Source organism: Pelobates fuscus, chromosome 5 (genome assembly GCF_036172605.1).
Source record: "Pelobates fuscus isolate aPelFus1 chromosome 5, aPelFus1.pri, whole genome shotgun sequence".
NCBI lineage: Eukaryota > Metazoa > Chordata > Amphibia > Anura > Pelobatidae > Pelobates > Pelobates fuscus.
This window is the reverse complement of record NC_086321.1, coordinates 360,480,276-360,492,669: the sequence shown is the minus strand read 5'-3', so window position 1 is coordinate 360,492,669 and position 12,394 is coordinate 360,480,276. Positions and strand designations below refer to the sequence as shown.

General features: G+C 42.4%; 1 protein-coding gene across 5 annotated transcripts in view; it reads left to right on the top strand.

Annotated features, from left to right (window-relative positions):
- The window catches only part of MYH10 (myosin heavy chain 10), a 93,692-nt gene that overhangs the window by 75,402 nt on the left and 5,896 nt on the right, over window positions 1–12,394 (top strand). For all 5 annotated transcript variants that reach the window (XM_063456018.1, XM_063456020.1, XM_063456017.1 and 2 more), the window contains 19 exons: window positions 1,198–1,371; window positions 1,503–1,617; window positions 3,530–3,723; window positions 4,568–4,689; window positions 4,936–5,005; window positions 5,089–5,249; window positions 5,584–5,692; window positions 5,933–6,064; window positions 6,778–6,984; window positions 7,178–7,315; window positions 7,443–7,566; window positions 8,065–8,236; window positions 8,364–8,576; window positions 8,902–9,046; window positions 9,373–9,579; window positions 9,854–9,958; window positions 11,247–11,399; window positions 11,622–11,870; window positions 11,972–12,184. In XM_063456018.1, coding sequence (XP_063312088.1) covers window positions 1,198–1,371; window positions 1,503–1,617; window positions 3,530–3,723; window positions 4,568–4,689; window positions 4,936–5,005; window positions 5,089–5,249; window positions 5,584–5,692; window positions 5,933–6,064; window positions 6,778–6,984; window positions 7,178–7,315; window positions 7,443–7,566; window positions 8,065–8,236; window positions 8,364–8,576; window positions 8,902–9,046; window positions 9,373–9,579; window positions 9,854–9,958; window positions 11,247–11,399; window positions 11,622–11,870; window positions 11,972–12,184 — 3,003 coding nt within the window. The remainder of the gene's footprint in view (window positions 1–1,197; window positions 1,372–1,502; window positions 1,618–3,529; window positions 3,724–4,567; window positions 4,690–4,935; window positions 5,006–5,088; window positions 5,250–5,583; window positions 5,693–5,932; window positions 6,065–6,777; window positions 6,985–7,177; window positions 7,316–7,442; window positions 7,567–8,064; window positions 8,237–8,363; window positions 8,577–8,901; window positions 9,047–9,372; window positions 9,580–9,853; window positions 9,959–11,246; window positions 11,400–11,621; window positions 11,871–11,971; window positions 12,185–12,394) is intronic.

Sequence of the window (12,394 nt, the reverse complement as noted above, 5' to 3'; positions counted from 1 at the left end):
TGCTCAGATTGTGCTTGAAGTTAAACAGGGTTGGAAGTGTAAGTTGTAATATTAATGGTTGACATTCTACTGCCACCTGCTGGTGAAATGTAGATATTTAGAGTCTATTTATGCTTTCTCCATCATTAAACCTCTACACGATGAATGCGGTGCCGGGACCATCACAAAAATAAATTCAAATCTTTCCCTCCATGTTGATATTTACCAAAATGGTTAAACCCCTGATATATTAGGCTGTCAGCCTTCATCCTCTCTCTGGGTCCTAAAGGGGCTCCGTGTGTGGCCCTGGCAGGGATAGCACACAGCAACTGAAAGAGAACTACTTGTTGGACCTTTTGAAAGAGAGAGACTATGTTTAGAGCAGGAGCCATCTCGACTGACCACCTTACTGGTGGAATAAACCAGCATGGGCGACCTTCTCATAATCCAGGATTTTTATTCATCTTGATGGGGACATTTCTGGGTCTTTCTCTGTTTTACAGCACACCTATAATTTCTTTGTCACTATTCCGCAGTTATTGATGAACCCTTCAAACCTAATTTGCTTGATAATTGTCTTAAGGCTTGGCTGGGGTCCAGGGAAAGCAGGTTGTACAAGGTGCAGAGGAACAATTGAGGAAGCGGATTTGGGGTAGCTGCATTCTGATTGGATGCTTTATTTTGAAACCAACTAGCCTTCAATCTATGGTCTGTGAGAAGAAACACGCACACATTGGATCCATAGCCACCCCCCCATTTGTTACTAATGGCTGGCTCACAGAACTAATATATATAAATAGAATAATATTTCAGAACTTATACATAGATTAAGATTATTTCTTAACGTGATTTATATAAACTGTTACAAGTTAAGGTGAAGCAATGCCCTGTAATTTAGCTCAAATCTGCACTGTTTCCTTAGGAGAAGTAGTTCAGAATAGTCAGCATTTATATAGCGCCAACATAGTCCACAGCGTTGTACAGTAATAATTACATTGTTTGGCCCAAGGACACTTACCGGTAAGGTGGGTTTCTCAGTTCTAAAGCAGTGATATTACCACTGCTCTAGCCAGGTGAAACCACAGTAGGGATAAAACCAAAGATATTATTTGCAGGATCCTCACTTTTGTTGTGCTGTTGCCCTGGGTGCTGAATTTTGATCTTCTGACATGTGGACCAATGTTTGACCTGTGTGATTTGTCTTTATCCACGTCTCAGGCCAATCCTCCCGGAGTGCTGGCTCTGCTTGACGAGGAGTGCTGGTTTCCCAAGGCAACAGACAAATCCTTTGTGGATAAGCTGGTCCAGGAGCAAGGCACCCATTCCAAGTTTCAGAAACCCAGGCAGCTGAAGGACAAGGCTGATTTCTGCATTATCCACTATGCCGGCAGGGTGAGAACATTGTAATAAATGTAATACAGGAGGGTGCTGCGGGGGGTGTATGACCTGTGTGAGACTGAGGTTTGTTTATTGGTCCAGACACATTAGAGCAAATATTTAAATTGCCAGTGACTCTCCTGCAGGTGGATTACAAAGCGGATGAGTGGCTCATGAAGAACATGGATCCGCTAAATGACAATGTTGCAACCCTGCTTCACCAGTCATCAGACAAGTTTGTTGCCGAGCTGTGGAAAGATGGTAAGAAAACCCTGAACTTGTCGTTCTCGTACAGTGATTGTAATTTCCCATGATCCAGCTTGGTAAGCCATATGCTGAGGAGCCCTTATGTTTAAGGAGCTCTTCAACACCATAACCACTACAACTGGTCGTAATGGTTATGGTGTTCGAAGTGTCCCGGCACCCACCTTTGCAATGCTGATGCCTTACAATGGTGTTGAGCGCCATGGCATTTCTGGCACAATAACCACTTCAGTGAGCATTCCTTTACGTAAGTATATTTCTCACACAGTTTTGTGAATAGGGAGCTAGTGGTAGGCTGAAAGTGTCAGCTATCGGTAGCACCAAGTCCGACGCTTCCTCATTGAAATATCGGCCATCGTCGGAAACCAGGGGGCAGAACGGAGGGGCACAGTCTTTTTGGGATTAAACTGTTTGTAAATGGTTTAACCCCTTAAGGTAAAACCAGGACCTCCTGACACCATAGCAGGTTCATTGAGATATAGTTGCTATGGTGCCCGGAGTGTTCCTTTAAGTGAATAATTCTGATTTGGGTGCATAAACCAGAGATCACTGTGCTGGAGTAACTCCCATAATAACAGAACTGGTTAGCTCAGTTATGGGGTGTCAAACACCTACTCACTCTGTGCAACAAATAGATTCGGACAGTGCTTGGTTCAACAAGACCCTTTGCAGACGCCATATTCTTGCCTAGTTTTTACTAATCTTTGTTTCTCTTGTTCTGTCCCTTCACCCACTCCCTTTTGGATACCTTTGATCCTAGACATACAGACTGTTCAGCGAGCCTCATTTTATGATCGTATATGCGGAGGTGAATTGATAGTGAGCTTGTAGATTTAGTATCGCATCCGAAAGTAGAGCTTGCTTGACGCCAGGCTTTAAAAAGCATGCAAATTGACATATATAGAGTGCGTAGCTAAATCCCTATCAAAGATAGATGTTCTTCTAATGGTGGAGTGCTATATACTACGTTTGTGGCATTTGACTTGCATGTGCCATTCCGTGTATTCCCACAATGGTCAGTGTGCGCGTTACGGTGCCATGAGCCTTCAGATGCACACATAGTAGGATGTATATTTCCTTGGTGACTATGGAGGGCAGTTTGTAGATTTTTTCTTATACCTCTACATTTTAGCATTCTTAGCAAATTCCCATCATTCCCATCAGACAGAATCTGACGACTGAAAAACACTAGATATCTCAGGAGCTTGCACGCTAGTTTTGTTTCTGTCATTAATTTAACACTTAAAGTCAAATCTGTAACAGTCTAAGTGAATGACAGGTTTTACCAGTTGGAAATGATAGGGGCCAGCTGGTAATGCCTTTGTAAAATTGATTTAGCCCCTGTGATATTACATTATTTTGTCCCTGCCTTGTTTTTGGCATTGAGGGTGGGTTTCACCTGGCGGCCAGCTCTGCGAATTATTGCAATCTTTCTTTCCGTTACAGCTATATGTCTGTATCATAAGTTTGTGTATTTAAAATATTGTTAAATCTGGGAACCATTTCCCTTCCATTAACATATAAGAAAAATGAAAAATGTACCTTTATTCATTTAATTCAGACTGGAAATCTTTATTCAGCAAGGAAGTCCTACTACTAGATGTGTCCATAGTGCCTTTGATCTATATATATATATATATATATATATATATATATATATAGAATGGGTGGTACCAGCATACAATGATTTATATAATGGCAACATATTCTGCAGCGCTGTACAATAGGTAAAATGAGACAAACCATTAGTTCTAACAATACATGTATGACGTACAGTGACAGTAGGTGAGGAAGGACCAAACAAGCTTTCAAGCAGTCAAGAGTCTTTTTTTGGCAATAAATCCCCTACATAGTGTGTTGTATGTGCAGGTTCTGTGGTTCTAATGAATGTGTGTGTCTCTCTCTGCAGTGGATCGCATTGTGGGTCTGGACCAGGTGGCAGGAATGGCTGAAACCGCCTTTGGCTCTGCGTACAAGACCAAGAAGGGCATGTTTCGCACGGTGGGGCAGCTTTACAAAGAGTCCCTCACCAAGCTAATGGCGACTCTGCGCAACACCAACCCTAACTTCGTGCGCTGTATCATCCCGAACCATGAAAAACGGGTACGTAAAGGGGGGTAGAGCGAGGATATGAGCTTAAATCTATAGCAACTTAGTAAGAGAGGATTCTGAACGATGGAGGAGGATGCGGGTGTCTAAAAGAAGAGGACATATCCAGTCAAAGGAAACTGGAAACCTAGGTGAAAGTAGAATAACTTTCCTTTAAAAGATCATTTGTGGTAGAATTAGCTAGAAATAATTGTAGCCATCTATTCTGTTCTGGCTCTAAAACCTCTCTGTACATAACATCCCCAAAGTATGTTTAGGCCTTCGTCCTACTTTTTGGAACTTTGTTAAAGGGACACTATAGTCACCTGAACAACTTTAGCTTAATGAAGCAGTTTTGGTGTATAGAACATGCCCCTGCAGCCTCACTGCTCAATCCTCTGCCATTTAGGAGTTAAATCCCTTTGTTTATGAACCCTAGTCACACCTCCCTGCAAGTGACTTGCACAGCCTTCCATAAACACTTCCTGTAAAGAGAGCCCTATTTAGGCTTTCTTTATGGCAAGTTCTGTTTAATTAAGATTTTCTTATCCCCTGCTATGTTAACAGCTTGCTAGACCCTGCAAGAGCCTCCTGTATGTGATTAAAGTTCAATTTAGAGATTGAGATACAATTATTTAAGGTAAATTACATCTGTTTGAAAGTGAAACCAGTTTTTTTTCATGCAGGCTCTGTCAATCATAGCCAGGGGAGGTGTGGCTAGGGCTGAATAAACAGAAACAAAGTGATTGCAGGGGAATGATCTGTACACTAAAACTGCTTTATTTAGCTAAAGTAATTTAGGTGACTATAGTGTTCCTTTAATACATTGTTATAGATGTGTAATTAATGTTCCTCACAGGCCGGCAAACTGGATCCTCACTTGGTGCTGGATCAGCTGAGATGTAACGGTGTCTTGGAGGGTATTCGAATCTGCCGACAGGGATTCCCTAACCGGATTATCTTTCAGGAGTTCCGCCAGAGGTAATTTTATGCACTTCTGATTTGTTGTTAATTAAAGAGGGAGAAATATTTCAACATATGGACTAAACTATTTAAGTATTTAAGTATGAATATCCCCACGGCTATTCTCCACGATTAACAGTTTCATACATAATGCTGTTTGTGGCTGTTCCTACTGCAAGGAGGTGCAACATTTCTGTATTAGGCTGTTTCTATTTATGGTGAAATGCATTTCTATCTAGCTGTGATGTTCTATCCTTGCTACAGGTATGAGATTCTCACCCCTAATGCCATTCCAAAGGGATTTATGGACGGGAAGCAGGCGTGTGAGCGAATGGTACGGTAAAGTGGATATTAAACGCTCACTGTAATCGTATGTACCAATATCTTGACTTACAAGAACCCACTTTTTACCCACAGATTAGAGCTCTGGAGTTGGACCCCAATTTATTCCGTATTGGCCAGAGCAAGATTTTCTTCCGTGCTGGCGTCCTGGCCCACCTGGAAGAGGAGAGAGACCTGAAGATCACAGACATCATCATTTTCTTCCAGGCCATTTGCAGGGGTTACCTGGCCAGAAAGTAAGTCTCTTCCAATCTTACCCATCTTTGCAATTCTGACCGGAAACCAGCAAATTCTAGAACCAAGGACATGTATGTTCTGCTGTATTCATATAAAAGGGTTGTTGCTACATGGAAAGTAATTAAAGGAAAGACGAGTGAGGAGGAAGGAGAGGAGGAGGTTCCTGGGATACAATTGACTCTCAGCAGGTTCTGAGATCGGGAATTGAGTTTGGGATTATTTGGGTCACTTGGTTCTTAGTTTGTCTAAGCATTTAAGGTACGGGTGCTTGTGATTTCATTATCTGCCCTCCGGGAGGTGTCATTATTTACTTGCCACTCCTTTTATTCCAAGGGCTTTTGCAAAGAAACAGCAGCAGCTGAGTGCCCTGAAGGTTCTCCAAAGGAACTGCGCTGCCTACTTGAAATTAAGGCATTGGCAATGGTGGCGACTTTTCACCAAGGTAAGTCCTGCATGTTGTTCATCTCAGTAGATCACATCTATAAATAATGAATAGAATGTAACCCCTCGTACTATTTACAGCGTGCATTGCACACCCTTCCTCTTAATCTGTTTTTGTATATTGTTTGAAAGGGTTTATCGACAAATGACCAGATTCAGAAAAATTTCACTTAAACCACCCATTCCTATCGGAGCCAGGGGCTGATTAGGTGTACTTTTGAATCAGATGTCTGTTTTGTAGGTGAAACCTCTTCTACAAGTTACTCGACAAGAAGAGGAACTTCTAGCGAAGGATGAAGAACTGCTGAAGGTGAAGGAGAAACAGTCCAAAGTGGAAGGGGAACTCGTGGAGATGGAGAGAAAGCACCAGCAGGTGAGAGCAGGCAAACAAGCCGACGGGTATAGCCAATAACTTTAGCCGGGGATTAATAGCCTTTCCCAGAGCCTCGGTAGGCACTTGGTGCGTTTTGCTTTATATATCCCATACTAGGAAAAGCAGAGCAGTCTCAGGAAGCACAGTGACCAAGTTGTACTAAAACCATGCAGCTGTTTGAAATGTAGAAAAAAGATGGAACGCCTTGAGTTGAGTAACGCCCATATACTCTGCTGCTAACATACTAAAGGCTACAAAGTATTTGATGAAAAACATCTGTTTCTTGTGTATTTCTTTCCTCTGCAAACAGACTCAAAATGTTTAGCACAGAATGATCAGTGATCCAGTGTAGGCATGGAATAATGGCGCTCAGTTAAAGAACATTTATTGAGTTTTCAGCTCTGAGTTTGGGCATACTTTCCCTCTCCATGTCTTAGAGAAAACAGGGGGCATGAGGTGCTAAGGAATCCACATAAAGAATGACTGGTTAAACTGTAAGGGTAATCTGAGAAGGTCTGGTAAACTATTTTAGTTCCTGTTAACAGCTGATGGCATTTTAACAAGTCAAAGGTAACTGTCATCCACTGGTAAATGCCTTTTCCCTTTTATCCCCCAGTTGACTTACAAATTCATGGGGATCTAGTATTTGGATTTTGGGGAGTTTTCTGTTCCCAATATTGGCTTTTAAACATTTTTTGGTAACTGTCCCTCAGTTGGTGGAAGAGAAAAATATTCTCGCTGAGCAGCTACAAGCGGAGACAGAGCTGTTTGCAGAGGCTGAGGAAATGAGGGCCCGTCTAGCTGTCAAGAAGCAGGAGCTGGAAGAGATCCTGAGAGATCTGGAGATACGTATGGAGGAGGAAGAGGAGAGGAACCAAGTCTTACAGAATGAGAAGAAAAAGATGCAGACACACATACAGGTGACTAAGGCCACTTCCCAATAGTTGCTTAGTCCTGAACACAGCCATACATGCTGTGCAGAAAACAGGTGCTTATGGTGGGATGGTGGGTGGCCCTCGAGGTGTAAAGAATGGCTGTGATGTAACTTTCGAAGAGGTGTTCTCCTGCTTACATTACTTGGTTCCAGTATTTGGTGTTTCTGATTCAATTTAGGATTTAGAAGAACAGCTAGATGAGGAGGAGGCAGCACGACAGAAGCTGCAGTTGGAGAAAGTAACAGCAGAAGCCAAAATTAAAAAGATGGAAGAGGATATTCTTCTCCTGGAGGACCAGAACTCAAAGTTCATTAAGGTGGGAGGCAGAGCCATGTCGAGACATATATAGTGAAAATGCACTTTTTTTGCGTCTTCGTTGCTTGATTGTTCATGGATTTAGAAGATCTGCTTTGTGAATATTTACATTGTATTTATTTTAATAGGAGAAGAAACTGATGGATGAACGGATTGCAGAGTGCACTTCGCAGCTGGCAGAGGAGGAAGAGAAAGCAAAGAACCTGGCCAAGCTAAAGAACAAGCAGGAAATGATGATCAGCGATTTGGAAGGTATGTTCCAGATAGGTGTCCATGTTAATAACTATAAGTCAGTGTGCCTTAAGCTAAGGGGTTACCATAGCAACCACAGCTCATTTCCTATGTTTGCCATGTGTGAAAAGCAGAAGGACCGCCTGTGGGAGGTTTTTTCTACTCTCCTATATCAGTCAATTCTTTGGCATAGAGTCTATGCCGAATAATTGACTGACAGGTAGGATAAAGAGCTATTTTTTAAAAAAATGTTTCAATTTTTTTTACATTTACTAGCAAATCTGCTAGCACAAAGTATAGATGAAATGTGATGCTCTTTAAAAAACAGAGTATACTTTGTAGGTAGCTTTTAATCTCCCTGGATAAATGCTGAGGATTTTTATAGGAAACACAGGACACCTTCCTTCACTTACATTGTCATTTTAACATTATTCTAATTGCTTGTGATTTGCATGTCTGTACTTCCACTTTGTTATATCACTCCTCTGACACACTACGCGTTCTTTCCATCATCTGTAGAAAGGCTAAAGAAAGAGGAGAAGACACGTCAAGAGTTAGAAAAAGCCAAGAGGAAGCTGGATGGGGAGACCACTGATCTCCAGGACCAAATAGCTGAGCTGCAGGCTCAGATCGAGGAACTTAAGTTGCAACTAGCCAAAAAAGAAGAGGAACTGCAGGCTGCACTAGCCAGGTGAGTTGTGAGCCAGGTTTTGTGGAGACACTAGCCAAGTAAACGACTAGACTAAGAAACCATTAGCTGGTCTAGCACAACAGATTGCTCTGGCTGGATTTCTGACTAACTTTGTATTCTCCTGTAGAGGTGATGAGGAGGTGGTACAGAAGAATAATGTTCTGAAGCTGGTGAGGGAGCTGCAGGCACAGATCGCTGAGCTTCAGGAAGACCTGGAGTCTGAGAAAGCTTCACGCAACAAAGCAGAGAAGCAGAAGAGGGACCTAAGCGAGGAGCTAGAGGCGCTGAAAACGGAACTGGAGGACACTTTAGACACCACTGCGGCACAGCAGGAACTGAGGTATATCAAACGTTTTTACTTAATTTAACGGTTTTGAGAATGGAGATTTGCCCACATCATTGAGTGTCAATATATGTATGAATGTAGGGTTTATTTGTGTTTAGGGTTAGTGAAAGCAGGTTGGTTGTGAAGAGTATTATGGTGTATGATGGTTAGTGTGTGAGAATAGTTATTGTTTGGTGCAATTGAGGCCATTTTATGGACATGCAGCTGTATGTTTATTTATTCATTGTAAGTAAAGGTGAAGCAGAGAAAGATATAGATGCCTGTTTGTACATCCGGTGGGGTTTCTACATTGTTACTAAGCTTTGGCAATCCTTTTTAGGACCAAGAGGGAACAGGAAGTGGCCGAACTGAAGAAGAACATTGAAGAAGAGACCAAGAACCATGAGGCACAAATTCAGGAAATGAGACAGCGGCAGGCCACAGCCCTGGAGGAGATCTCAGAGCAACTGGAGCAAGCCAAACGGGTAAGGAGGGTACCAGGAAAATGGGTAATAGGACATGGGGTAACCGCTTGGTATTAGGAGTGCTTTGGATTAGAGCAACTGAAGAAAGTGAGGAGAACCCTGGAGGAGTTCTGAAAGCGTTGGAGAATGATAGGGCAAGAATGAGGACGCTTGAGGAAGAGTGTGGATCACTGTGTGAGCAGTTAGAACAAGCTGGGAGGACCATGGGGGCAATGAATGAGTGCAGGATGTACAAACTGCTTTGGCTAAGCACGGCTGCATTTTTACCAGATTAGCCTGTATCTATTTGTTAGCTTCCTAACTTTTTAAACCTTGTATCTCTTCAGCTGAAAGTGAATTTGGAGAAGAACAAGCAGAGCTTGGAATCCGATAATAAGGAGCTCTCTGGGGAGGTGAAAACCTTGCAGCAACAGAAGGCAGAGTCTGAGTACAAGAGGAAGAAACTGGAGGGACAGGTGCAGGAGCTGCATGCCAAATCGTCCGATGGAGACCGACAGCGAGCAGAGCTGGGGGAGAAGATCAGCAAGCTTCAGGTACTCGTCCTCTCGACACACAATGTACAGCTTGCACCAAAAACATACACTATACATATATACCATCTGACAGATTGACTGGAGTTGGTAAAGAACTAGATCTCTCATGGTGCTTTGCCCGTCTGTAGACAAAACATGATCTGAGTTGTAACTTTACATTCTTCCTATTAACATTACATTACTACTGCTTGTAAATCTGCCATTGGTTGAATAAAAAGCAAGGTATAAAGAATGATTTGTTTCCCTTTGTCTGACTACACTCTGCATGTTCTAGAATGAACTTGAGAATGTCTCCTGTCTCCTTGAAGAAGCTGAGAAAAAAGGGATCAAACTGGCCAAAGATGCTTCCGGCTTGGAGTCCCAGCTGCAGGACACTCAGGTGGGTGCGGGTTTATTTTCAATTAATGGTCTTTCTAATGGCCACCGTTTACTCCTGTATGTAGCTTTAATGGAGAAGTTAAAAACTGTTGCTCCACTCTGGCTCCCAATAATGGATTTGTTAATTGTTAAAAATTCAAACCTTTTACTAACCGCATGTTTTATAGAGGATTGACAGTAACCATGTTAACCACTATCAAACATACTATTAGTGTAGCTAGTACTGTCTCTTTGGTTTTGCTATTTGCACAGCATCCAGACAGAAACTGTGTGTGCATTCGTTGTAGTATCTTGCTGCTGTGTTTTTTCCCCCCTCAATATACTCGAATAGAAAAAAGGCCTAATAGTATTTTTGCCACCTAAGATCTATAAAAAGGCACTTCCCAGTTCAAAGCCAAATGACTTGTTTACGTTAATAAGACTGGGAAATTGTATTCCAAATAGACCCAACACATGCAGTTTATATTAAAGGAACCCTCCAGCAGGGAATTCAGCTCTCAAAACAACTTCATCTCAATGTAATAGTACATACGTTTACTTGCATTGAGCAGCCAGTGATGGGTACAGATCCTAAGCTGAGGCTCTCAGCCTATCACTGGTGCCCAAGTCAACCATTCCTGTTCTGTATGGTGCCCGAGCAGAGTAGAGGGGTGGCAGTGCTGATAGGTCCGCAGGCACCCACCTTCCGAGTTTAATAGGGAGCACCCTTGGACTCCAGCATAAAGAAACAACTTCATTGAGATGGCATTTCTCTGAGGGTGCGTTTAGGACTCAAGAGTCCTCACGAATGTCATGCAAACGTTTTGACAAAGGACAGACTTTGAAATGTGAAAATGTGCAATTTTTTCAGGTTTTATTTAAACTGTAGTTATAACGCTGGTTAAATAAACAAACTAGCAGTGCACTAGATCTCTGTACAAATTAAGTGTTCATTCAGGTGTAATATAAATAAACCAAAAAGGTTGAATGATTTTTTTAAAAACGTTTTTTACACATTTTTCTTCCTCTTCTATTATAGCCTAGATGTGATTTTATTTTCTGTCGATAGTTCACTCTGTAGTGAGTTTCCCCCCTTGACCAGAGGTGCATTTGCTTTCAAGCACCTTTCTGGCTTTACCCAAAGGATAAATGCAATACGTTCATTATTTAAAATGCACCGCTGAGTTGCAAACTTTTGTCGAAATAAGGCTGTGTAGCAGACTGTGGGTTCGTAACATAGGATGTGTTAAACAGCCCTTGGGAGCACCTGCTTTTGTCCGTCATTGTAATGCTATCTTCATCCACTACAGGAGCTGCTCCAGGAGGAGACCCGGCAGAAGCTCAACATGAGCAGTCGAATTCGCCAACTAGAGGAAGAGAAAAATAATCTGCAAGAGCAGCAGGAGGAAGAGGAGGAGGCCAGGAAAAGCTTGGAGAAGCAGATCCTCACATTGCAGGCACAGGTCAGGACCAGTTATTTTACCTGTGTACAAGTTAACCCTCAACTGACAGCAGCCTCTGTCGGAGAGAGACTTTCAGGGAGAGACACTGTACTAACGGCAGGTCCTTGTCACTAGTAGCTGAGAACCAGTTTGCAAGAATCACATGTGTTGCATGGTGTAGACAGACCTCTTGTACTGTGGTTACTTACCTAGCTTATTGACTGTTCCTCTATCCTTGTCTAGCTTGCGGATGCCAAGAAAAGGGTCGATGATGATGTGGGAATGATAGAAAACCTGGAAGAAGTAAAAAAGAAGTTGCTGAAAGAAATGGAGGGATTAGGTCAGCGACTGGAGGAGAAAGGGCTGGCCTTCGAGAAGATGGAGAAGACGAAAAACCGATTGCAGCAAGAGCTAGATGACTTGATAGTGGATCTAGATCACCAGCGACAGATCGTGTCTAACCTGGAGAAGAAGCAGAAAAAGTTTGATCAGGTAATTCCATCAGTCTTTCCAATATGTGTAACAAATGCTGTTTTCTGGTAGACTTTGATAATGAATTCATGGTCATTATCTTTTTTTTTATTTTTCCCCAGCTATTGGCTGAAGAGAAAAATATCTCTGCCCGATATGCTGATGAGCGTGATCGTGCTGAGGCTGATGCCCGAGAGAAGGAGACCAAAGCCCTGTCATTGGCTCGGGCACTAGAGGAAGCCCTGGAGTCTAGAGATGAGTTTGAGAGACTGAACAAACAACTCAGGGCAGAGATGGAGGACCTAATGAGCTCCAAGGATGACGTAGGAAAAAATGTAAGTATTGTAAGAAACCACCCTGAACATGGACATGTGCATGTCTCCTTCTAGAAGTTGTGGTCTGTTGAAATAATTTCAGGTGTCACCCCAAATGACAATGTTCATGTTCTTTATAGTTATATGGCCCATTCTCACTCTGACTTCCTAGGTAGTATTAGGTTTTCTTGGGTAGTTTTTTTTGTTTTCAGTAATATGAGTTGCGTTTTG